Source organism: Truncatella angustata (genome assembly GCF_020726525.1).
Source record: "Truncatella angustata strain MPI-SDFR-AT-0073 chromosome Unknown BKA67scaffold_3, whole genome shotgun sequence".
Taxonomy (NCBI): domain Eukaryota; kingdom Fungi; phylum Ascomycota; class Sordariomycetes; order Amphisphaeriales; family Sporocadaceae; genus Truncatella; species Truncatella angustata.
Window position 1 is genome coordinate 2,087,210 of NW_025763383.1, and position 25,683 is coordinate 2,112,892.

Sequence of the window (25,683 nt, forward strand, 5' to 3'; positions counted from 1 at the left end):
GTCCTCATCCAGCTCATACTAACTAACATCAACTATCCTCCTGGGTCCCTGCTCGGTCTGCCAGTTTTGCCGGCCGCAACCCCAGACCGACTCACTGGCCACCAAACAAAACCATGCCCATAATGGATTATTTCCTGGGCAGAGGGACCGGGCCCCCATGATCCATTTTATCCCCTGCATCTGCTCTGTACTACAAGCTCAAAACTTTGGATTGGTGGCCGTCATGGACAACAAGCCCCTTTTGCACACGCTTCTAGCTATTACCAAAGTTTTATAACAAGCGCAACAAACATTTCGGTGACACACAGACACTGGAGAAAGGCCATGGTAGGGACGGGCTTGCCCGCAAATTCACAAGCGTAGTGGACATCGACTCCATTCCTGCAGGGTCTCTGGAACCCTAGTGACACTATATCGAAAGGCTCTTGCTCTGCCCAGCGCTAGGCAGGCCAGAGTTGACAATGAGAATACGTTCCTTCGGTCAAACGCAGATGGAGGCAAATGTGCATTTCTTACCAGAAGTCACGAGCTTCTAGGTTGCTCCCGACCAAGGAAACGAGATTAAAGCGATTCGACCCACGCGTGCATTACTGCCCCGGCCGTCTCAGTCATCGATCTGTAAGCCATATGGCCTTGGTAAATGCCAGCACATGTAATATCAAACCTCGACACCCTGAGATGTACATATGTAGTAAGACATGCTAGACCAGGGGCTTATCAATGGCTTTCCTGCAATGAAACAACCATGAAATATACAACAAACCCGCACCCAAGCATTTACCGTGCCGCACACTTGGGGAAAACGGGACCAATCGACCTGCACGATCCTGCACGTCCGGACCGGCAAGCTGGAAACCAAGGTACCAGCATGCCGGTATTGCAATCTATCTGAAGTAGCGCGCGGGTGTCTGACATCTTCGACTCTCGAGCATTGTCTCGAGGACCTGCTTCTTGATCTTCCACCCAATCGGGATCCTCGACCATATGCAAATAGTCAACAGTGTGATTTTGGACCCTGGGTACCAAATCCAACATGGCCACTCACACTTTGAGCACAGATTCGTCTATTGTCTGGGCTGGCTGGGCACGAGCTCCAAAAAAAAAATTTCTTGTCCGTTCTGAGAACTGGTTCCAGGGCTGCGAGACAACTTTGGGGGGCTTTTCTTTTTCTTTTTTGCCCTCTTGCAGCAGCATCCAATCTTGATTTCAAAACACGGGCGCAAGGCACAGCAGGGGCGAAGCCTAATTCCCCAGAGACATTGCTTGCTGCCGTCTCCACGCTTCCAGAACACACCGAAAGTTTATTCGTTCCGGTACAATGGTTTATCTCGAGCCAATGATGTCTTGAGGTTGTGTAGCGTCAACTCGTTCCCGTTTCCCATACCAACGACGACAAGGAACGCTTTTCTGAAAATAGCTGGTTTTGCTGTTACAATTCCTCAATATGCGTCGCCAGTAACTACAATGGTCAGCCTGTAAGTTACTTGGAATGTAGAAACGGCAGTCATTGATTGGTTCTTACACGCTCAAGGCTGAGGGGGAAAAGGCCATTTGTCTTCCTAGTCTTACGCCGGTCTCGAGATCTTCCCCAATAGCTCGACCTTAACGAGTGTTTAGACTTGTCTCGGAAGCCTAATCCCGCGCGCCAGCCTACTTACTATCTGATATCCTGGACGCAAACTGACCACAAGAAGCGTCAGTCTTTAGAAAGTGGCTGTACGATTTCCGCCTCATGTTCATCTTGACAGCACGACCATCTGGAGTGTTGCAGCAGGCTCACTGCCGAATATTGGACAACACATTGTCAGTCCGCATCGCCCACGCCCCGCCCAGATCCCGAACGAAGTGGGATCCTTCTCAATTTGGGTTCAGGTACAGCGCGCGAAAGCGGCGATATGCTACGTATCTCAAACCACTATCGCAATCATTCGTCATCAACAACACGGACATTTTCTGAATCTCAAACACAAAACTTAGCCACGAATAACAACAGCTCTTCACTCACCTGAAGGCTTTCCGGCCCGCACGGCCTGGAGATGCTAGATTAGGACCCCGTCAAGATCTCTCCCTAAACTGCGAAGAATATCCAAACTAACCTATGGGTCTAACTCTTGCGCGTCAGAGTACTAAGAACATTCAAGCAACCAGCCGAGTCATGGCATTAGTATACCCGTCTAGTGCCCGGCGCGATAGCATCTCGGACCGTCCCCTTGCTGTTCTTTTATTATCCCAGAAAACCCATTATGTAGGTGGAGTATGCACACTCTCGGCATTGGCAAGCGGCAATGCTGTCGTGGATCTCAAACGCTTGTTCTGATCTACGTAGTATATCACGACACTAGCTAGATGGGGAGGCTTAGATACCGCGATAACATCCATCAAAACCTCGTATCGCGGCTCTTCATTATGCTACTATTAATATCTACGAGATTAGCCGTCCCAGAAGTTAGAACGTCCGTGAGAAAGAGATATATTAGTAATGAAAAATTGAATAAATAAATGAACAAACTTGTTGTCTAGTGAATCATGCGGAACTGATAAGACCAATCAACAGCAGAAGAGGATAATCTAGGGGGTAGATACGAGGAGTTCGTAGCAACCATAGCATCATTATCACTCGCCCACCACCAATGCACCAAAGAACGTGTCCGTGATCCCTTTTTGTTCCGCATAGCACACAATATGATGTTGTTGTAGCATCTGAAGTTTTGCCGGGTAACAATGGGCTTGGGGCTCGTTCGATTTTCTGTGCTCACTCTTTATGACACTCTTTATGACAGACGCAACACCGAGACTTGAAGCTTCCTCCGTTCCTAGGACGAACGAACCACTGTTTTCAATCATTGTGTCCCATCTAGTCGCAGCTTTGCCTTTACATATGCCATGAAATCAGGTAGTGTGCCTAACTTATTGTTGTTCAGCCTACATTTTGTCTAGCATCACAGTGTTTACAGGTCACAAACAGATTCTTCCCAATCATCAGTCGTGGTTTTCTAGCCAGCGGATTTATCTCACCTCCATCGTGCATTATGCCAAGTTGCCCGTCAGTAATATAAGCATGTCTCAAGCATGTAAGCTAGTGTCAAGAAAAGAGGTCAATATTTGGGGGAAATCCTCCTCAGTGTAATCTCGTTTCTGTGGGGTACGTAATCCATCTACCAGATATACAACTTGAGCCTCATTCTTGTCCTTTATCGTCAAATTGACCTTTGACCTCTCACGCTCCATGGGGAATAATATGTGACTCCAAAACATTCGTCCACCTTCCCGAAAATAAAAAGCCCCCACCAAAAGTTCCAGAAATGTGTGAGAAGTTCGAGTCATCACCACTTACTGGCTGGTTGCGAAGTAGAAATATCCGTAACTCCAACAGTTCCAAAATCCTCGCCCATAACGCCAATTTGTCCCGGTCTCTTGCTCGCGATTTTCTCCATCGTTAAGTCTTCCCATGTGTTGTTCGTCTTCCGGTTGTCGTATGACAGTGTCATAGGCGTCCAATCTTTCCCCAGTTTCGCCAGGCGTCAATTCCGCCACGAAACCTGGGTTTGACTTTACGGGTGAATCCCCTTACCGGAGAGGGGACTGGGCCTCGATAGGGCTGACAGGCAAGCTACGGTGGATACTAAGATCCGCACTGCTGCCAGGCCGTCTTAATGCTTGGGACATGGTCTCAATGTTCAAGTCGCCGCTGCTTCCGATAGCCAGGTTGTGCTGGGTGGATGTAGGGCTGCCGAGAGGCTTTCGACCTGGGGACATGTCCAAACCCTTTATAGAGCCAGACTTGCTTAATGGCGGTGAAACCTCTTGGCCCTGAGAAGGCATTGGCGATCTTATCGGTGATGGGGAGCGGTTGAGGCCACTTGAGGAGAGCGATGTCAAGCCAGCAAAGTGTACAGAGTCTCGGCTGCTTGCCGCAGCACCGTGAGCACCTTGTTCAGCTTGAACAACATCGGCAAAAGAGATGAAGCTAAGACGCCTCACGTCCGCAGAGTCTAGGTTCCCGTAATTGGAAGCAGCCTCCTCCTTTTCCGCAAGCGATTGTAATTCGTCCACCCAGGAGGCACTCGACTGTGTGTCATAAGGAACAGAGCCTGTGACGGTCACAGAGGCAGGTTGATGGGAAGCATGGGTAACGATCTCGACGCTATCAGGGTTGAGGTGACCGTCGGTGATGGCTTCCGATGTGGCATCCAACGCGGGAGGGATGTGGTTTTCGACCTGGATGTGAGAGGGAATGGCTGGCGAGTTGGGCATAGCAACAGCACTTTCTTGGACGTCTCTCTCGAAGATTTGGGATGTGGCTGGAGAGGCAAGATGCGGCGACGACGAGTAGATACCCCGTCCTGGGGATGAGGGCATTCTGTGCGGGGCGTCCAGCGGGCCTGGGGACGTTTGTGTCGATCGTCTAGAGGACAATTGCGATGCGTTTTGAGTATGCGGAGGGCTCGGGAGGCTGTTTTCGGCCTTGGAAGAGGTCATAGCACCGTCTGCAGGACTGCTTGTCCTTTCCGCTGTCTTCTTCTTCCCGAATCCGAACAGACTCCGCTTCTTGGTTTTGGTATCGGCCTCGGTCTCCTCGTTGTTGAAAGTCTTGGTGGATCCCAAGATTGAGGTCTTGTCCGCTGTGCTCATACTGGGAGCTGAGCTCTTCTGTATATCTGCCGCTGGAGCTAAACCCATGGTGCTAGCCGCTTGGTAGAACTCTATAGGTGACAAATTCAAAGTTGGGGGCGGTTGAATTTTGACAGCTAGATGTCCAGGTCAGCAGGTATTTAGGTTTAAAGAAAAAGGAATTCCACAGAGGATGGTTCAATTGATCAATCAGCAAGGTTCCGCTGCAAGAACGGTGTGCCAGCGCATGTGGGGGAGCGAGACACCGCCGTACAAGCACGCGGCAACTCGTATGCTGGCTACCAGATACCTAGCAAGATAAATGGAGATGTGCAATTGGGGCCAGACGCGACGACGTATGAGGCAGACATCTGCCCCCTCGCTGCTTCCATCGAAATTATACAAGGAGCAACATGAGGAAACTCACCCAGGTTCGTTCGTCCGCCAATTTGCGAAAGGCAGTGACTATCTGGCTAAGGGATTCTGTTGAAAGTCTGAATGTGCTAAGCTTTCGGGCTCAGGAGCGGTCGAGAACGCACGTCAGAGCGGATTGACAAATGCGATTGGCGTCTGCCTGGTTGGGTAGGAACCTCTGTCGGATCTGTCGCTCCAGGAGAGTCGCTAGAAATTGTGGAACTGGAGCTTCAGTGCTCGTTGGGATGTGATGCGTTGCCAAGGTATGTTGGATGGATATCAACAAGAGCAATCACCGTAGAGGAATCACGATCTTCAGCGCGAGCGACTAGATTTTGAGAAGCTTTCGGCACCTCCAAGGAGAACTATCCAATGAGACCTGGTTAGAATGAAATCTTGTCTCTCTTCTTGGAAGCGGGCAGCGCAAGATGAATGGGATTGGTTTCGGGAATTGGGAGCGTGTAAGTCGAATATCTGAGTTCAACTTTCACGGAATAGCAAACTCACCACCCCCTAAATTCTATTTGAAGTCGTGAGTGTTATTGTGTCCCCAAAGCAAAGCCAATTCCTTTGGATTTGTTTGTTTGTTTGTTTGTTTAGCGGTATGATGTCCCGAAGCTTGTAGTCAGCTAGCCCCGGACGTTGGGAACAGTAAGAGTTTAATAGGCACTTATGGTTGGCGTCAACAGCGAACGGGCGCCGTACGATTGCGTGAGAGTTTGGGGAGTTATACGTGCCTCGCTATGCAACGATAACAAGACGATGACTGGTGAGATCACGAGCTGTGGGTGGGATGGTGAGGTCTATTTAGGCAAACGGAAATTGCCCTATGCAGAGGCCAGATGACGATCGTTGAATGGGAATGAGGAGATCCTGTTTGGGTTCCTCTTAACTTAGCGAGGGGACTGCCCGGCCGTTTCCAAGTTCAGGAATAAGGACCCTTTAATGTTGGTCACGGCTTACACTGGAAACAGACATTTGGGCCAATAGGAAGCCCGATGACGCTGCCGCCATGATTGGATCTATCCCGTTGTCGCATGAATCAATGCAATGCAATCCATGTTGCTGAAAATAATTAACAGGATGGCAGAAAATGCCTTACACTGCCTGCTTTAGACCGTTCTGCCCGTACCCAATGCAGGGCCAACGACAGGCCTGCTGCCAACCACAAGGGCTTATCATGAGCACTATGCTAATACCGACTTACACAGCCTGGGCAACGATCAACCAGATCTGGTCTGGAAGAAATTGGAAGAGAGATCTCCATAGCGAACCCTGCGGATTATATGGAGACTCCCATCTCGTTTCGAAACGCCTCATAGAGTATGTTTAATGACAATAAACTTAGAAAACCGGCCCATATTGCGCGTTCCTTGAAGTGCCATGGGTGCTGTAAGTGAGCGGGTGGCTTGGATAAACCTGGAGGTGACCGAATTAGTGGAGGTAGATAGCTGAATATATCGTCTACTTGAAAGCTGACTTGGGCAAGTTGCTGACTCGAGGAGGATTGTCGTTCCTGACATTGACGAGCTGCGTATCTCATCCACATGAAACCCAAAGGTTAATCAAGGGGTTACGTCACAAGGAGGGGTTCACCAGTCCTCAGAACTCGAATCTGGGCTGCAATTCGGGGGTTCTGGTCTTGTCGATCCCGACATTACTACCCAAATTTAGCTTGGCATTCTATCTGCAGTGTCCTGATTTCGGCGACTGCGGCCGGAGACGACAACCCAATCTGTAGATTCTGTAGAATGGGGAAGTGTGTAATGTCTGATGCGGGTTTGCAGAAACACGCCTTCAATGAGAGAGTGCCACAGGACTTGGTGCAAACTCAGAGTGACATGCCCGAAGCTTTGGTCTCATTGACTTTTGGGTAAGGGCAATCGTCTCATACAGTAATAAATAGTACCCAACACAGTATTTCGGACAACGTACTAACAGGGGGTAGCTGCTTACTTAATGGCCCTTTTTAGTGATGGAGAAAGGCCGAGCGACACGCGACCTACTTTGTACCCCCGTGAACGTGAACCCCCTGGCCGCTCCGTCAATTTTTCCGCGCCTCAGAAATTTGGGCACGATAATTCGAAGCTATCATCAATCTGCAGGAGCTCCTGAGATATTGATGATCTGCAGCCTCCGTTCGCGCACAATCTTTTCAAAGCGATCCAGTGACTCGGCAATTGGGATTGCTATTGCCTTGGACACTCGCCGCTTTATAATCTGTTAGAAGTTCTTTCCTGACTGAGCTTCACCTGCCCACCACGACCACGACCTCGACCTCGACCCCCATCTCTTTCACGCAACATTTCTGGAGCAGTGCCTTGTTGTTGACCTTTTTCCTTTCTCCACGATGGAGCGCCCCGTCCTCCAGCCCGCAAGGCGTCTCGTCTCGTCACTTACCCTCACCGCCAAACGAACACAAGCAACCACATCACGGACGAAAAAGGCCCTCAAGATCGGCCCGCACCCGTCCTTCCTCAACACCACAAACGAGGACCACATCGTCTTCAACCCGCCCTCCTCCACGCCCTCGGTATACCACACGCCCTTCAAGTTCCTGCCGCGGACCGACCCGCGCCGCCAAGCGAACCTCACACAGCTCATCCGCGCCTCGTCCTCGTCGACGGCCACATCAGAGCTCGCACCGCAGGTAGGCAGCGAGCCGAACGGTGGGTTCGCGCCGCCGAAGCACAGCGTGACGAGGGAGCAGGTCGAGGAGATGCGGTCGCTGCGGGCGTCGGACCCGGCGAGGTGGAGCGTGGCGGCGCTGGCCGGCAAGTTCGGGTGCAGCAACTTCTTCGTCATGATGTGCTGCAAGGCGAGCGCGGAGCACCGGGCCAGCGAGACGGCGCGGCTGGACGCCATCAAGTCGAGATGGGGCCCCATCAAGTCAAAGGCTCGCGAGGAGAGGCAGAAGAGGAAGGTCTTGCTCCTGAAGGGCCAGTTATAGTGAGATGGTGATCCTCGGCCAGAGAGAGCGAGCTTGCTGTACAGGATTCGCCTAGTGGGTCCAGGAAGAACCGTACGAAGGATTCGAGCTCAGTCTTACAAAACAAAAAAAGGAAGCTGCTGGAGATTGGAGGGTGTGGAGCTGTACGAAAGATTGCATCTATATGTACAACAGAAACGTTCCTAAAGGGGATATGGAACATACTCGGGAGAAGGGGAACACCGAAAAGCATCTGGCATTTGCCGAACGTGGCGTTTGGGAAGATATAGACGATGCATGGCTAGCAAAGGCACGGCGAACTATCGGCCAGATACTAATCCCCCTTCATTGTATATCACCGATGTCATACTAGGTTCACTACTCCAACTAGTGGACGAAAATCTTTTGTATAATCAAAAATAAATTCAAAGACAAAGACAATCAAGTATACTGCGAACGCCACTGTGCCTTTTTGCCAGGGGTGCCTATGCGTGCATGCCCTTTTGCAAGGTGTACATACCCCTGAATCTTCATGTCCATTTTTTTGTGCCCGTCATGGGATGCTCAGCCGTCAGCCTTGACTACCGGGAGGCTGCTATATCCTTTCTCTTGTGCGCTTTGCTCATAGTCTTTCTTGCCTGGAATAACCCTCGTACACCAGCCACACCAACTCCTTGAGCGACCTGAGACTTCCCTGCCGAGTACTTGCCCATTGTTCTTCTCATCCTCCCACTCAGGCACGCAAGCGCCAACACGTACCATGCTCAGCCGCTTGGTCTTGACCACACCGCCAATGCCCTCGATCTCGTGTCTAGCATAGCCGGGACCTAGGTGGGGAGGAGACGGTGTGCGGCGAGAGTCCGGGGATGAAGAGGGAGATGGACTAGGACTCGACGTGTCACTGCTGGTCATCCAGGACTGGTAGGGGTGCGGGTTGGCAGGAGGTGGCGTGCCAGGGTTGGACAGGACGTGTTCCCGTGCGTCCGCGGCATCGCAGTCCGTCTCGTGTTCGCGTTCTTTGGCCGCACAGCACCTACCCTCCCGACCGCAGATTACGCCGCGGTCACCGTCGCCGATGCCGGTTCCAAGGCCGCCGATGATGTCTCCGTACTGGTTGCGCCAGCGCCATATCCTGCTCGCCCTTGTCAGTAACTCACGCTGGGCAGAGAAAACAAAGATAGCTGGTGAGGAGGAGAGAAACCATGGAATTCGTACGACTGGTAATCATGATCTGCGCCTCTGATACTCCTTCCGCACGGCTGGCACAGCCAGACACCCTCACTTTGGCATGTACACACAGCTCTTTTCATGATATCGGCATCAATTGATGTGTCCGGGCGCAACGAAGGCTTTGCGAGGGTACCGACTGGGGCCTTTGTGCAGCGAATACATAGCCGGCGATGTCGATCTCGAAGCGCGATCGGGGCAGGTGGTTTGATGGCGCAATTCTGTGAAGCTTTCACTCAGTAACGGCTTGGGCCAGTACGTGCCGACTTCCCAAGCTTCGGATAGCTGAACCTGAACGGCAGACTTACCCGACAGACAACTCTTGCGCAACGTCTGCATTCTGCGACCATGTCTCTGGCACATTGCCCGCTCTTGCCGTTGTATTTGTCGCCAGGTCGTGCAAGCTCTTCCATATAGTACCAGTTGCCGGTTCTCGCGCGATAACGCAGTGTATCATCCGGGTCAAACTCGACATTCTCGTTGACGCAGTGCAATGTATGCGACTTGAGCGGACTGCGGTATTCGAGGAGAGACGCATGGATCTGGCGGCAGGTTCGGGACAGGTTGTCGAGCGAGATGAGGTCAAGAGATGAAGCAATGGCCATTGCGACTCTGCGCCTTGTGTTAGTCTTAGCTCACGCACCCATATCGACCGTGCGGCCTCGAGGGTGAAGCTTTGGTGCATCTTTTTATTGAGAAGAACGAATCAAGAAAATCAAAAGGAGCAATTGGGGTGCCAGCCTACGGATAGCATCCGAGAGCCTCCGTCATTGCATTCCTGAAGGTGTAGTGGCTGGAAGCCGAGCCATTGGCAGTGCTGTTAGAGAGCTCATTGTGTTCCTCCTCGTCCGGTACGCTGCTACGTTCGGTGGCCTCGGTCCGCTCGCCCTTCCACCCTGATTTTTGAAGTATAGAACGGCCATAAGCGTGTTGCTGCGGCTGCACGTCTTGGGGGTCCTCATCGTCGGACGAGAAGTCTACAAAGACAGCCATTGTGTTGTCGATGCCGTCCAGGTGACGTAAGATAAGCAGCACAAGATAACAAGAACGAAGGGCGAGAGTATAATCACACAAAGTCGCAGCAAGGGTTGATCAACACATTGACAGGCTCGTGACTTTCAGAAGAGCCTATCTGTCTGGTAAAAGACAAGGTAGAAAAAAAACCTCGTGTCCGAAGCAAGAGGATCAAAACTGAGATGAGAGCTTCTTTCCTCTCCTGAACCGGAGGATCTGTACCTCGAGTGTAAGGTAGACCAGGTCGGGCGGGTTGGCAAGTGGGAAGCAGGGGGGCTTTGGAGGGGCCTTTCAGTTGGAGACAGCACATGAGATCAGGGATCATGGGGTGGCTTTGACCCCCTTCTTCTTATCAGATCCCGCTGAAAAGCCGTTCAAGGTGGAGAGATGGCAGCTGGAAGTTAGAGCTGTTTTCACGTGTTTATGCGGTATGCACTTGCGGCAGCTGAACGTTTTGGTAGCGTCTATGATGCTAAGTTAAGACTTGGGTCGTTTCTCTTTGTCAACATCGCAGCTTGCAACATCTTGTGTGACCCCCTGAGGTTACAATTTACATAAGAGCAACGCTACTAGAGTGTACATGTTCAAAAGATTATCTCACATCTTGCATGGCCCTCCCAGATCCCAGACACGCCCTAGAAGAGCGGTAATCGGAACGACGCGTCGACCGTACAGCGTCTGCTGCTTGCCCGAAACCGTGCTTGCGGTGTTTATTATAGAGAAGCACACTCACTTCCACTTATACCACGGGTCATGCATCTCCATTGCTTGACTTTGAAGTCGCAACTGGACATTATCTGGGCTATTGCTTACGATCTTGACGAATTTCAACACGTGACTTCATCACCCTAATATATGGAAGGGGGGTTTACACCGTCAATTACGACATGGTCCACTAATCTAGAGCTTGATCGTCCGCATCACTGTAGCACTTCTCTCACCCTTAGATATCGTATCGTCGGCAGCCGTTCTCAATCCTCTCACGTGCCCACTACCGGTATTTCGAAATGAAACCTTCGCGTTGGCAGCCACAGACATGTACTTGACGTGAAAACAACCTGAATTACGATGACCTAGAACAAGACTATAAGAACAATCGTCCAGATATATATTATAACGAATGAGAGACATTGATCCCTGCCTACGTACTCGGGTGATCGCAGCAAACCCTGTTTATCCAAATGCAAAAGAGTGTCTATACCCCTCCTCTATCCTAACACCTAACCAGATGTGACCCAATTGATTTTAGACATTAGCCATAAGTATGTATAATTAAACAATGAAAAATGTTCCTCCATCTACCACGCAAAAACCATGAGCGCAGGGTTGAGAGCCACTGGCAGGAGGAAATGTGTGACTGTGCAGCTGGCCAAGGGCCAGATGGCCGCGAAGTCCTGGATGCGCCACTGATATGGAAATACAATGGCGCCGCAGATCATAAGAGCCGTCATGAGGAAGACGAAGAAGAACGTGCCCTTGAACCGTTTGAGCAGACGTGGGATCTCCTCAACAAAGTTGACATCTTCAACTTCCTTAGCTGTGGCGCCCCAGTTCATCTCGATTCCAAGGAAATGCGACACCAGAGCCTGCGAAACGTGAAGTTGCAAGCCGCCCAAGAATATCGAGTACATTGGAATCCATTTGACATTGTTCCAGACTGAGAATTACACATGTTAGCATTTGCTGATTGTCCGAGGAATACGAAATGAACATGACTTACAAGCTTCCAATAGACCCTGTTGATTGAGACGGTATCGGAGGATGGACAGGGCAACGTTACCAAAAGCAGTGAAAACAACAATGATGGAGATGTAGATGGCGAAAGAATCGAGGTAGAACTTGTCGAGAAGACCAAAGAACCATCCAGAGATGAAGTAGTTCAAGACAGTCAGAGGCCAGGCCGCACCAATGGCATAGTATGTGCCGATGTATGCAAGAATGGTGACCTTCTTAGGTAGAGCAATAGAGGAGAAGATGAACTTGCGGAACAGAGGCGTAAAGGGGCCACGTGTGATCCAGTAGCGCAAAGGCCAGAATAGCAACTCGTTGCAACCATAAGCATACTTCTCCCATCTAGCCAACTCGTCGTACACAGTGAGCGAGACACCTTCTTGGAAGCCGTCACCAGTGTAAGAAGCAAAGCGAAGAGTGTACCCCGAAGTCTGAAGCTGCAGAGAGATTTCAAAGTCTTCTGAAACGTGAGACTCGGACCAGAACTTCTCGTAACCATCTTCGTCCTGGTACGCGACGGCATCTTGGATGGCTGACCATCGCAGCATGGCATTGTGCCCGACGAAAGGGCAAGCATCTCCATTAGCCACACAGAAGGTGATCGCAGAATAGATAAGCTCAGTAAACCAAGTAACACCACTTTCGAAGAAAGAAGTGGAAACTTTCATGACACCGGATGTGAATTGTAGGATTGCGACTTCGGGTGACTGTTCCATCTCACTGACGGCGTCCAACAAGCAGTCCGCTGGTACACGAGTGTCGGAATCGATGATGAGGATGTAGTCACCGACACGAATGTTGCCCTCAGCCCACGTTCGGCCTTGGTCTTCCTCGATGATCTGCGCAAGGCACTGGTCATAGGCAGCGTTCTCTTCCTCTTGAGTCCAGTTGGGATGGCGCTGAACTTGCAATAATTTGTCTTCGACGCGGTTGCTGACCATCAGGGAATAGTTCATGTTGGAAGCCTTCTTAAATTTTCCACGGCGCAGGAAGACGCTTTCTCCCTCCTCGGGCTTCGGGTTGTGCTTAGGTCGGGACACCCAACCAATGTTGTTCTCGTCGTAGAACTCCCGGCGGGCCTCGGCTTGATCCTCAGGAACCAGTTGCATACCGTCATCATTGATGAAGACGTTGGCAGTACCACCTTGCATTTCGTAGGTAGAGATAGCTTGCTTGATGGACTGGATGGTAGGCCGAATAACACCATTGAGACCCTCTTTATAGACTGGCATCTGCACAGTAACATGAGGCAAGGTAGAGAAGTTCCGATCCAGGCGCTTGGGTGCTTTCCCAGAGTAAAACTTGGAGTTTTTGTCGACGGAGGAGATAGGCCCGAAGACCTGAAACAAATTACCACAGATAGTCTGGAAAAAGAACAGAGAGACAAAGATTTGAACCGGGATGACGGCAATGAGGGCAAGACGGACGTATGAGCCGTCCATCATGATCTCGTAAACAACGTTTCGGAGGCCCAGGCCAACCGTGGTGAATGTTAGCGCTAAGGTAATGGCGACAGTCATTGGGCTGGTGAGCTTGGTCTTCCTGACTTCCTCGTCAAGAGCAGCCTCAAGATCAACAGCCGACACGCCAACTTCAGCGGCATTCTTCTCATCCTCATCACCGTCCTCTTCACCAGTACCCCAAATCATTCTCATTAATTGCCGCTCGATAGCCTCTGCTCTGAGGAGGAGTTTCTTAGGATCATCTTCCCAGACGACAAGAATGCCAGCGTCTTGGATAAAGGCAGCGAAGTGATGCTTCTGACACCGAGGAAGCTCGGCCATGGTGGCCAGCACCTGTAGTCGAAGACCATCCGGCAATGGTATGTAATCAAAAGCTGACCTTCGTGAACTCAGAATGACGTTGATGACTCTGGTGTTGACGGTCATGGCACACTGTGTATCATGTTAGCTACACCTAATGCTTTTGGGCTTGTGGCGGCATACCCGAACGTTCAATTCCATGGCCATTTCGTACAAACTTCCGGGCGTTTCCTGAAGCTGTGGTGGGCAGCAAGCATAGTTCTGCTTTCCTTTCTTGATGACAACTCCCTCACCCGGGAGCATGCCAGTAACGTACTGCTTCTCCAGTTGTCGCTGGTATAACCAGTTACACATCACATCTGCCTTCACATCGAGCAAACTGTCGCGCCCTGAGTTGCGAAAGTCACCCGCGGGGTATAGTGAGCGGCGAGAGTATACGGAGCCTGGACGAGAGCCATATAAACTAACATGGCCGCCGGGTGTGAGGGCTCCAGGTGTCGAGCCGGGAACGGGTGTTGGTGTCGGTCTTGCTTGCGAGGGGTCTTGCAGTCCCGCAGGTGTAAGATCCATCATGACAGTTGTGTTGTTGGACTTCGAGGCCTTCTTGCCATGTCCTTTCTTCTCTGCTTCCTCTTTCTTGCTTCCCTTTCCGGGAGCAAAGTATGACTTGAGACCCATGTTGTCGATGACAAGTGTAGTAGAGATGAACGAAAGACTAGTACAACGAGCGACACAGACACTTGTGAACGACAGGCTGTCAAGGCGTGGATGCGCTCAACAAGACAAACAACGATGCCGGGAAAGATTGACAGGTGGGAAAGCAGGCTTCAAAAAGACCGTAACCCCGGGGCATGGGCAAGGGCTTCATTAATACCATCCGCCAAAGGGCGGTTCTGGTCCCAAACGCCATGGCTCCGGGGTGGGTGTCCAATGGCATTACGCTATACCTATCTATTGGTGTAGCAATGGCCGCCATGGTCTCGACAACTCCGAAGATACCTGTGAGCCTGTAAACGCTAGGTTGCGCCCATAAAGTTCAGGTAGCGACCAAGTCCCAGACCAGGTGGTGCAGCAAGATGAGCTAGCAGATGCACTTGCATGGCACCAAAACGGCCGAGCTACTGCTGGTGTGTGTTGTACCACGTACTATGTAGCAGCAGCCGTTGCCCCCACTTGAACAATTGGAATTATAATCGATCGATTGGCATTCACAGTACTAGTGCACATACTTACGGACTCTGCGATAGCTGAAACATACAGCAACGGCTCTGCGCCAGGCGACGAAAGACGGTCCACTTGTGTTCGAATCGAGTCACCTAGTGTTACATTTCGGGAGGCGGGCTGTAAACTCCCAGCACCAATATTCCAGTTTTGGAATGTGCGAAAAAATGGGAAACCAGCCCTGCATGCAGGTTGTAGATAGTCTCGCCATATTCGTTACCTTTGCCGTAGGGAGCAACCGAAACATTCTGCCTGCATACGCCGACTGGATATTGGGTGGAACTTGGCTCAATAGTAGGATCTAAATCGTTAATTGAGTTGGCCACGAAAACAAATCGAATGGATGAGCAGTCTTATCATCACAGGCTGGCCATATCCAGAACGGTTCTTGGAAGTTGCATCTAGACAGGGCTGGTGCATGCACAATCCCAATAGCATCAGTGATACGTGAGCGCTACGTCTCTGCATGCTGCAGTTGGCTTGGTTGGGGTGTCAGGATGGCAGATCAGTGGGTGGCCTTCTGGTCACAGTCTATACCTAAAAGGGCGCGTGTCAGCGATGATAATACGAAGGTCCAGGGATTTCTAACCATGGCAACATTCCTAACATCACGCTTGATTAGAGAGAAAACATCCTGACATAACAGCCGGGGCAAGCCATGCGGCCGATAAATTAGAAAGCACCCACGAGTATGAACTAAAATAGTATCAATGTCAACGTTGTGTTGTCTAAATGGGAGATCGAGGACTTTGCGAGCCATTATTGGCTTATGGCCGCTCCATTAAGAGGCAGAGGCATCCATACTGGGTCCTCGACGTCAATAGTAGAGACAGCTAGATACATAGCACTCGAGTGGAAGGGCTGAGAGAAGTGGCGGCAAGCTCCATGTGCATTTCACGAGGGCGGGATACGCATGGCTTGGCCTGGCCGGAAGATAGACGTCTAATGCAGCGAAAAGAATACGAGCTTGGAAGTTGGAAGCAATGGAAGTGGATTGGAGGTGCCGATAAGCTTGCTGCATGTCGGTTAGAGGCTACCTTAAAACCCGTGAAGTGGTGTGTGTGCCGCCGCACCACTAGTGTCCCATATTAATCGGGCCCTTTCCGGATCTCCCTGGCCCACAACTACTAGCTGAGGCGTTCCTGGCTGTTCGGGCACGCTGCCGTGATAGCTCGTGCTTAGTGTTCTTAGAGTCATGGCCCGTTCTTGATAGCTTCAAAAGCTTCTTTGGTTTTCCAAATCGCTGGATCCGATGCAAGACAGGATTAGGTGATCTGTCTCGAGTCTGTCTTGAGTCTGCCAAGTTACTGGCGACCATATAGTTGCCTAGTACGTATGAGTTGGCTGGTCAGCTGACTGCTTCGGCGAACTCTGTTTCCCACATGCCCGAACAGGCCGCTTCATGTTGTCTTTGCATTGGTGTATCATGTGGAGTCATCACGGCCGGCACCAATTCTACAAGTACAAGTAAGGGGTGGTGACCGTCAAGGCTATCAAGACCTGCGCTTGGTGTGCGGTGTGCGGTGAATCGCCGCTATGACCCGGTGGCTATGGATTATCCGGATTTCAGAGACGGATTTTGTAATTTGGAGGATTGCCTCGGTCGAGTCAAGCAAGTCAGGTAAAAAAAAGTTCTGCAAAGCCCACGGGACTTGGTTGCAGCCATGGACGTTCTCGAAAAGTCGGTGGTAGGATCTGGGACTCTGGCATCCTGTTCTGAAAATGTTTCCAAGGTTCTTTGCATATGTCTGCATGTTCTATTCATTCTTGCATCGGTGGCGAGCTGCAATAACCTGGCAATATTCCATTTATAGTTGACAACACAGTCAAATATTGGCTAAGAATTGAGTTTTAGACAACATTAATTGCCTAAAGCCTGCTTGGCTGCATCTCGCTTGTTAAGCTTATGTATCGCACCCGACCGCTACCAGTACTCATCAAGCCGTGGTACAGTACAGGCTGATATCTTACCATGTTGTAATGTCCATCTGAACGACTATGTACAATGATTGTCCTTGTATAGTCTCGGTACAACTATCGCTAATTAGATCATTCAATTACCCGCAGTTGTAACTTGAGCACTTGGATTAAATTGCGCTACTAGGTCACGGCATATGATCGCTCTTTGCAGCTTTGACCATACTGGCCAAGAACTAAATAGCTTTAAAACCCTTGACTGCCCGTTTCAAGTGCAGGTCTTCGTTATTTCTTTTTCGCAAATCCGCAGCCTCGTCCAACGTACTTGCGTCAACGCTACTTCTTTCAGCAGCGGCAATTCGGTGCGAAACGTGGTAGGAAATCAAATAGCCACATAAACGATCATTGGTGCTGCCGTGTGGCTGGTCCAGTAACGACTATGGAGTAGATACACAAGAAGGCAGAATTCAGCTTGCGGCGACGCAAATTTAAAAAATCATTACCATGTCTATAGAAATGAACACTGCAAGCAACCCCGCAGAAGACGCCATTATTGATTCCGAAATTGAAATCGCGGCCGCTCTGTGATAATGCACGTTTGCGGGTAATCCAGCAAATGACCTTTCAAAAGCTGGCTTGAATGCAAAATGATTGTCTCCTGTAGTCTTGCAAACGCCGGGATCTCTCAATAAAACGAAATAAAACATTGCGATAACTTCCACACCCCCGGGGAAGGCCATGCCTTGTATCGTGCATGTCAGCCAAATATTTCGGGGATGCCTCTAGGGAATGGTAGTCTTCTCACGGTTGGCATCAGATTGGCGTCAAATCGTCAATACTGATATCTCAATATGCTTTTGAAACTGCAAGTACCAAAGCGGACAATGCTGCAACTGACAATTACTTCGATCGCTGAGCCTTTGGCTTGCCATCATGCTGGCAAACTGACACTTGGTTGCTGAGAGGCCCTGAAATGGTCGATTAATACCCCCACGTGGGGTCAAGGTCTCATGGCACAGAGGTGCGGGACGGCCCAGGGCTTCGGAAAGCAATATATTTGGTCGTGTGTAGCCACAGATACCACAAATACCGAGCATATACTGTAATGCGGACTCATTGTTTGTTGGCAAATGAGGAACGTGCTTTTCTACTCGTCTCCGTGGGCCTTAAGTCTAGAAACACATGATTACCCAGTCGTCCACGGGCAACTTGAATAGCAATTGTATCTCACTCATCTTCGTTATTGAGAGGGTGGTTGAGGCTGACAGGATTACGGCGTGCCTGCATTTCAGCACAACACAGCACAGAACCAGTCAATTTCAGAGGATCAGTATTATGACAGGCTGGTAATCGTGTAGCCGCATCAACAGCTGTGAGCCACTAAAATGCCCTGTCAAAATTTTGATGGTGTTCCCAGGCGTGGGATGAATGTCAGCCAATTGGCCTAAGTCAATGGTGGGGTTACAATCCAAGATCACCTGCATGAGGGGCTGGACGACGGATCTCAGCACACAAGATCTAGTAGCCCGCACCTTATGGTATCCGAAGAAACTTCCGGACAAGGTGTTTGCGGACATGATGAATGCAAAGTGATTCACTCGGTATCGTGAGTTCTCAATTGGGAAAAAGTGGTGGCTTGAATCATGGTGATCTGATGCTGTTGTCCAATTGACATGCCGAGAACGGCGACGAGGACTAGGTAAATCTGGCGGTCAAGTGCATGCTGCGCTCGTGGCCTGATTCGTGTTTGTACGAAAACAACATCAGGTGGCGGAGGAGAATGCTTGACAATGCGGATCTGATTTTGTTCAAAGCATGTACGCTGATACACAACATGCACGACTGCCTACACGAGGCAGAAAGGAGGACATTAGTTGTCAAGGTGGGAACGAACATGATACGCCTGGTCGAAGTGCGGTGATGTCCACTAATTGGCGTCATTTCAGTGGAGGCTCAAGAGCTGTAGCGTTGAGCTTTCAAGGGTGATAACATTATGGCACTGTCATGGTTCCGATGATATCATGGTCCAGAGTTTTCGGGGTCCATAGATCGTGTAACTGTAAACCCCCCCCAATCGCCCGCCATTGACCTGAAGAATTATCGTGATTTGATCCAAAAACAATACCGCAAGAACCAATCCGTTATCAACAGTCCAGCTCTGTCCATTGCCGTCACGTCGCCCGAGATCGCTCTTGACGAAAAGCAGGGGCTCCTTCCTTTATCCTTTATCCTTTTATCGTACCTAACCTAACCTTACCTAACGAACGGTTCAAGACCCCTCCTTGATTCTGACTGTCCTGTCCTCGTGCGCAGTTTCTGCGTGGCGGTCAGCCTTTGTCTTCCATAAGCTCCGGCAGGGAAGGGAACGAGCCAAGTCGCCCCGACAACCTTTGACCTCATTCATTTACGAGATTCTACGGCATCTTGCGGTCATTCGCAAGCATTTTCTAATCCCTAGTCCCTGGAAAGCTATGGTAGCTGCACCTCAAGCGGCATCAGTTTCATTTCTACCAACCTGAAAGACTGCAGTTGTCTTTCCTCCGACGAATATCTCCATCTATCTGCCCACCGCAGACCACAAACCACAAACCCGAACGAGCCAAGCTCCGCCTGTGCATAGTTGACTGAACACAGTCTGCATATCCGACCAGCCAATTTAGGTTTCTGCTGTCGAAGCAGTGACAAGAAACACCACACATAGCTTGCGCTTTGCTTGAAGTGCTCACGTACACCTCCCCCGGAGCAATAATGGCCATGCCGTCCAAGAACGACTACCTTACGCCAGATCAGGCTAATATCTCATCCACCAAGTCCCATCACCAAGACTACAACCTTGGCAATGACGAACATGGTGTTTACGATCCTGCTGCTACTTACTACAATTCCGAGGCCAGGCACGAGGGCCGCTTCCACAATCGAAGTCGTACATATTCTCAGGTATCTTTTTATCTCCCTTGATGTCTATGGCATAGTAGAGCTTTGGCTGATAATACCAGAATGGCTTGTCACAGCAAATAGAGCGCCTGGCATTGGTAGAGCCACATCGGCGAGGAAGTCACGGTATGTGGATGAGCTTCTGAGATGAGTAAACGGTTAATCTTGTTTCTAACGTGGAAGTTACTAGATGAGTCAAGCAGACCCCATTCGCGCCAATTTCTTGTTAACGTGGACCATACTCTTGAGAGCTTGGCAGCGCAGGAAGACACGGACGGAAACATGCAGATCACTATTGAAGACACTGGTCCCAAGGTCATCTCTTTAAGAACCGCAGGGTCTGGCGGACATAACCGTTTCGATATCCGAGGAACTTACATGCTCTCCAATCTTTTGCAAGAGCTTCATATGGCCAGAGAATTCGGCCGAAAGCAAGTAATCCTCGACATTGGCCGACTCAACGAGAATCCTGTGAGCAGGCTATCTCGATTGATCAAGGATCAATTCTGGGAAGGCTTAACCCGAAGAATCGATGCCTCTAGCATTGAGATCGCTGCCAAAGATCCAAAAGACTGGACTGATGACCCGCGTCCCCGAATCTATGTTCCACCTGGTGCTCCTGAGCAAATAGAGTATTACCGAAAGGTAGCGGCTGATCGTCCAGAGCTCCGATTGGATGTTCAGGTGCTCCCAGAAACCATCACACCGGATTATGTCCGAGACCTGAACGATGCGCCGGGGTTGCTTGCTGTGGAAATGGAAGAAGTCACAGACCCCAAGACAGGTGAAAAGACGCTGCAAGGTCTTCCATTCGTCGTTCCCGGCGGTCGCTTCAACGAGCTTTACGGCTGGGACAGCTACATGGAGTCCCTAGGGTTGCTGGTGAACGATAAAGTTCATCTAGCCAAGTCAATGGTCCAAAACTTCTGCTTCTGCATCAGACACTACGGCAAGATTCTCAACGCGACTCGATCCTATTACCTCTCTCGATCTCAGCCCCCTTTCTTGACGGATATGGCTTTGCGAGTTTACGAGAAGATCAAGCATGAACCTGGCGCTCTTGACTTCCTTCGCATTGCTCTTTTGGCAGCTATCAAGGAGTACTACTGTGTCTGGATGGCGGAGCCGCGGCTCGACCCCAAAACCGGGCTCTCGAGATATCGGCCTGAAGGTTTTGGAGTGCCTCCTGAGACGGAAGCAACGCATTTCGTACACATTCTCGAGCCCTATGCCAAGAAGCACAACCTGTCCTTCAAAGAGTTCATTCGAGCTTACAACCACCACGAAATCCACGAACCCGAGCTTGACGAGTACTTCCTTCACGATCGAGCTGTGCGAGAGTCTGGTCACGATACCTCCTACCGTCTAGAACACGTATGTGCTAACCTTGCCACGGTGGACCTCAACTCGCTTGTTTACAAGTATGAGATGGATATTTCTCGTACCATCCGCAACGTCTTTGGTGACAAGTTCACCATCCCGGCTGAGTGGTGTGGTGGCTCCATGTCGGCTGGCCAACTTGAGACGTCGGCCATCTGGGACCGAAGATGGAAGAGACGCCGGGCTGCTATGCATAAGTATATGTGGAACGAGGAGAAGGGCATGTACTTCGATTATGACACAGTCAAGCAGGAAACGTGCTCATACGAAAGTTGCACCACTTTCTGGCCACTGTGGGCTGGCGTGCCCGACCCTGAGAAAGCTGCCAAGGTGGTCGCAAATGCAGTGCCGTTGTTCGAAGCATATGGTGGCCTGCTGTCCGGTACAAAGAAATCTCGGGGCGAGATCAGTCTTGAGCGACCGAATCGACAATGGGACTACCCATATGGGTGGGCACCGCAACAAATGCTTGCATGGACAGGCCTGTATCGATATGGATACCATGAGCTATCCGAGAAACTTGCTTACAAGTGGCTCTTTATGATTACCAAGGCATTCTTCGATTACAACGGTGTCGTGGTTGAAAAGTACGATGTTACGCGGCCAATTGATCCTCACCGAGTCGATGCTGAGTACGGAAACCAAGGTCTTGACTTCAAGGGTGTTGCCAAAGAAGGGTAAGTGTTTCTCTAAATCTGTTCTCAATGATGCCGACTGACAATATCTCAGTTTTGGCTGGGTCAATGCCAGCTATGTTTATGGTCTTCAGTTTGTCACTACGGAAATGAGGCGAGCTCTAGGTGCTCTCACTCCGTGGGAGACTTATGACCGAGCACAGCAAATCAGGGAAGAGAAAATTCTCGAGGACTTGGCTTAATCCTTCAAGCTGCTTGCTACGCACCATAAACGTAGATACCGGTTGCAAGATGATCAGCACTGATATCCAATCCAATTAGTCACGTACATACTCTGTAATAGCCTAGACTGGAAGGATGGTTGGCTTTATTGGGGCTTTTATGTCGGCGTCTTGGGCTGTACGCTGTGCTTGACTGTATGGTTTCGCGACGGAGGCTTGCGGGAGTTTGACTTTATGAGCTTGCTACATCGCAAGGCTGTCATTATGTGTATCATGAGTTAGACGTCATCACCCGGTACTCGGAGCATTATTCATGGGGGACGGATTTGCAATACCAATGACCTAGTTTAAAAGGAATTGGAATTTGAGTTTGAGTTTGTCTAGAATTACAGTCTGCAAGTGACAGTTTTATGCCCACACAGGTTAAGTCAATGATTTTACTTCATGTGATAATGCAGCAAGGACCTTACAAGCTTGGTCTATGAAATATATCCAGTAGATGGCATATCCGGATCAACCGAGGCTCATCTTGCAACCAATGGGAGAGCTACCCGCAGACTTTTCGGGTAATTCATAGCCCCAGTCGCGCATGACCAACTCCATAAACGCAATTGCTTTTCACATGCCGGACAGCTACTTGACATACCCATTAGTATCTAAAGCTAGCCGCTCGATACCAGGCGAACAATACAAAGCACCTTCTAAGACTCTAGAGTCAACAATTCAGCGTATCTCTGATACCATGAACGACGTTATCTCACGCTACGTGATTGGTGTGTCTCCAGTCCGACCTGGCATTGGATTCTTGTGGTGATTTGACGAGACCTTGGCTGCCAACAGAGCTCCTTTCAGACTTTCTTTAGCGTAGTAGTGTCATTGTCAAATGCTAGCCACGACACCTCCTTATCGTCATTGAAGCGGCTGCCCCAGCTTCTTCTCCATTAATGCGGGGGTGCGCTCCAGGGCGTACCCCAATTTCCATGGCCGCTCGCTCGGCATCTCGGCCAATGACGGCAAAGTCACGCCTGACTAACACCCCTTTCGGCCGGTCCTGTCTTCATCCAGGCCATAGTTTCTGTCAACAGCCATTCCGCCCAGCGTAAAGCGCCGAGGTTTTGCATCTGCCACAGGCTCTGGAGCCAAGCTGTATCATCTAGCACATGAAATATTGCACTAAGGAATACCGGAGGCAAGGATCCATGCAGGAGTCACGCCAGATGTGGGAGTAAGGCTTGGGCCATTGCCGTTCGACCGATCTTTCCCGATTGCTTTTCCATAATCGGGATGTAAGTAGAGAGACTTGTAAGTGAGTAATCTTCCGTCATGCTGAAGGTTTCAGTTCCTTGACTTTTTGTTCACATCATCTGTTGTGACTTGCCTCAAATTCTTGCTCTATAAGTCCAGTCTTTGTCGTCTGACCTCTTCCCTACTATTATACAACGAACGAGATTTGCATAGTCATCCCATTTTCCTGGGTCTGAAAGAACTAGGAGTACCTACCCCTCCCCTCTCGTATCGGCTATAATTCAAGTTGCCATTTGCTCCAACATTGCCCAATATGGCTTCCAACAATATGATTAACGCTGGGGTGGATCCCAACATTGAAGACGAACTCTTTGCCAAGGAGGTTGAAGCCGTCAAAACATGGTGGAGTGATTCCAGATGGAGATATACCAAGAGGCCTTTTACTGCGGAACAGATTGTCTCAAAACGGGGACATTTGAAGATTGAGTACCCCAGTAGTGCCCAGTCCAAGAAGTTGTGGAATATCCTAGAGGGCCGATTCAAGGTATGTGCCATATCCTGGATTCAACTTCTGGACTTTATAATACTGATGTACCCAAGAACCGTGATGCTAGTTACACTTATGGCTGCTTGGAACCAACCATGGTCACACAAATGGCGAAGTACCTGGATACGGTTTATGTCTCTGGCTGGCAATCATCTTCAACTGCGTCTTCATCTGACGAGCCTGGCCCAGATTTGGCTGATTATCCCTACGTAAGTCATAGAATCATCGTCATACTACAGGTCACGAACTGATAGATCGATACAGACAACTGTCCCGAACAAGGTGAAGCATCTTTTCATGGCACAATTGTTCCACGACCGAAAGCAAAGAAACGAGCGCGTCAGCGTGTCGAAAGCGGAGCGAACAAAACTCCAGAATATCGATTATCTCCGACCGATCATTGCGGATGCCGACACAGGTCATGGTGGTCTCACGGCTGTCATGAAACTCACCAAGCTCTTCATCGAATCTGGCGCCGCCGGTATACATATCGAGGACCAGGCCCCTGGTACGAAGAAGTGCGGTCATATGGCTGGCAAGGTGCTCGTCCCCATCAGCGAACACATCAACCGTCTGGTCGCCATCCGCGCCCAGGCTGACATCATGGGCACCGACTTGCTTGCCGTTGCTCGTACAGATGCCGAGGCTGCCACACTCATCACCACAACGATCGACCCTCGCGATCATGCGTTCATTCAGGGCTCTACAAACCCGAACCTGCAGCCCTTGAATGACCTCCTCTTTGCTGCGGAGCAGACGGGTAAGACCGGCGAAGAACTGCAGAACATCGAGGATGCCTGGATCAAGCAGGCCGGCCTCAAGCGCTTTGACGAGGCCGTCGTCGACGCCATCGGCGCGGGCGCGTACCAGAACAAGAAAGAACTAATCCAGCAGTACGTGTCCCAGTCCAAGGGCAAGAGCATCAGCGAGGCCAAGGCCATCGCTCATGGCATCACCAACGTTGACATCTACTTCAATTGGGACGCGCCTCGGACACGGGAGGGATATTACCGTCTCAAGGGTGGCTGTGACTGCGCCATCAATCGCGCGATCGCCTATGCACCATACTGCGACGCCATCTGGATGGAGAGCAAACTGCCCGATTTCAAGCAGGCGCAGGAATTTGCCAACGGTGTGCATGCGGTCTGGCCCGAGCAAAAGTGAGTCTTCACCCCCCACCCCCCCTTTTACACATCGTTTCAGTTGTGAATATGGAGCTGTGACTAACAGGGTTCGTACTCAAGGCTCGCATATAACCTTTCCCCCTCGTTCAACTGGAAGTCGGCGATGCCCCGCGACGACCAGGAGACCTACATCCGCCGCCTGGCATCCCTGGGCTACTGCTGGCAGTTCATCACGCTCGCGGGCCTGCACACGACGGCGCTGATCAGCGACCAGTTCGCCCGGGCGTACGCGAAGAACGGCATGCGCGCCTACGGCGAGCTGGTGCAGGAGCCCGAGATGGACGGCGGCGTGGATGTGGTCAAGCACCAGAAGTGGAGCGGTGCGAGTTACAGTGATGAGATGCTGAAGATGGTCACGGGTGGTATCTCGAGCACGAGTGCCATGGGCAAGGGTGTGACAGAGGATCAGTTTCATTAGAAAAAGTTTATTGGATAACGAGTATCTTTTTTGGGGTGTGGGGAACGGCACTAGCATTTCGTTACAGCAGATTTAGAGCTACGTACTTGAACAAGTATTGAAACCTTTGATGGCCAGTCTCCTGTCCCCCTTCTCAAGGTTAAGTGACGATGAATGTGCTCCAACAGTAATTCAATGACCACGCTACAGCACAATTCTTTACGGTATACATCCATTCATTCGTTCATATTACAATATTCGACGCTCACAAAGTAAGATCTTCCGACATACATCAGGTCAATTGCGGATCTAG

General features: G+C 50.4%; 6 protein-coding genes across 6 annotated transcripts; 3 read left to right on the forward strand and 3 right to left on the reverse strand.

Annotated features, from left to right (window-relative positions):
* Positions 1–3,567: 3,567 nt before the first annotated feature.
* BKA67DRAFT_657493 (uncharacterized protein) lies at positions 3,568–4,680 on the reverse strand (the record flags this gene model as incomplete). The annotated part of the gene is made up of 1 exon (XM_046107125.1): positions 3,568–4,680. One exon carries the CDS (start codon positions 4,678–4,680, stop codon positions 3,568–3,570), a length of 1,113 nt encoding a protein of 370 aa, XP_045959826.1.
* A 2,458-nt stretch (positions 4,681–7,138) lies between these two features.
* On the forward strand, positions 7,139–8,056 carry BKA67DRAFT_241360 (mitochondrial ribosomal protein subunit L20-domain-containing protein). Its single transcript, XM_046095687.1, has one exon. The coding sequence runs from the start codon at positions 7,376–7,378 to the stop codon at positions 7,973–7,975; it is 600 nt and encodes a 199-aa protein (XP_045959827.1). The 5' UTR covers positions 7,139–7,375; the 3' UTR covers positions 7,976–8,056.
* Positions 8,057–8,398: 342 nt separating this feature from the next.
* On the reverse strand, positions 8,399–10,582 carry BKA67DRAFT_561084 (uncharacterized protein). Its single transcript, XM_046102504.1, has 4 exons — positions 9,927–10,582; positions 9,490–9,793; positions 9,170–9,402; positions 8,399–9,086 (listed from the first exon to the last, which is right to left on the reverse strand). The coding sequence occupies exons 1-4, from the start codon at positions 10,172–10,174 to the stop codon at positions 8,519–8,521; spliced, it is 1,353 nt and encodes a 450-aa protein (XP_045959828.1). The 5' UTR covers positions 10,175–10,582; the 3' UTR covers positions 8,399–8,518.
* Positions 10,583–11,493: 911 nt separating this feature from the next.
* Positions 11,494–14,259, reverse strand: BKA67DRAFT_516302 (glycosyl transferase family group 2-domain-containing protein; the record flags this gene model as incomplete). Its single annotated transcript, XM_046097797.1, has 3 exons — positions 11,494–11,852; positions 11,916–13,821; positions 13,873–14,259. The coding sequence occupies 3 exons, from the start codon at positions 14,257–14,259 to the stop codon at positions 11,494–11,496; spliced, it is 2,652 nt and encodes an 883-aa protein (XP_045959829.1).
* Positions 14,260–19,581: 5,322 nt separating this feature from the next.
* BKA67DRAFT_515992 (neutral trehalase) lies at positions 19,582–22,018 on the forward strand (the record flags this gene model as incomplete). Its single annotated transcript, XM_046097774.1, has 4 exons — positions 19,582–19,764; positions 19,824–19,887; positions 19,952–21,818; positions 21,871–22,018. 4 exons carry the CDS (start codon positions 19,582–19,584, stop codon positions 22,016–22,018), a joined length of 2,262 nt encoding a protein of 753 aa, XP_045959830.1.
* A 1,537-nt stretch (positions 22,019–23,555) lies between these two features.
* Positions 23,556–25,391, forward strand: BKA67DRAFT_657498 (isocitrate lyase; the record flags this gene model as incomplete). Its single annotated transcript, XM_046107126.1, has 4 exons — positions 23,556–23,786; positions 23,843–23,998; positions 24,054–24,949; positions 25,034–25,391. The coding sequence occupies 4 exons, from the start codon at positions 23,556–23,558 to the stop codon at positions 25,389–25,391; spliced, it is 1,641 nt and encodes a 546-aa protein (XP_045959831.1).
* Positions 25,392–25,683: the final 292 nt, after the last annotated feature.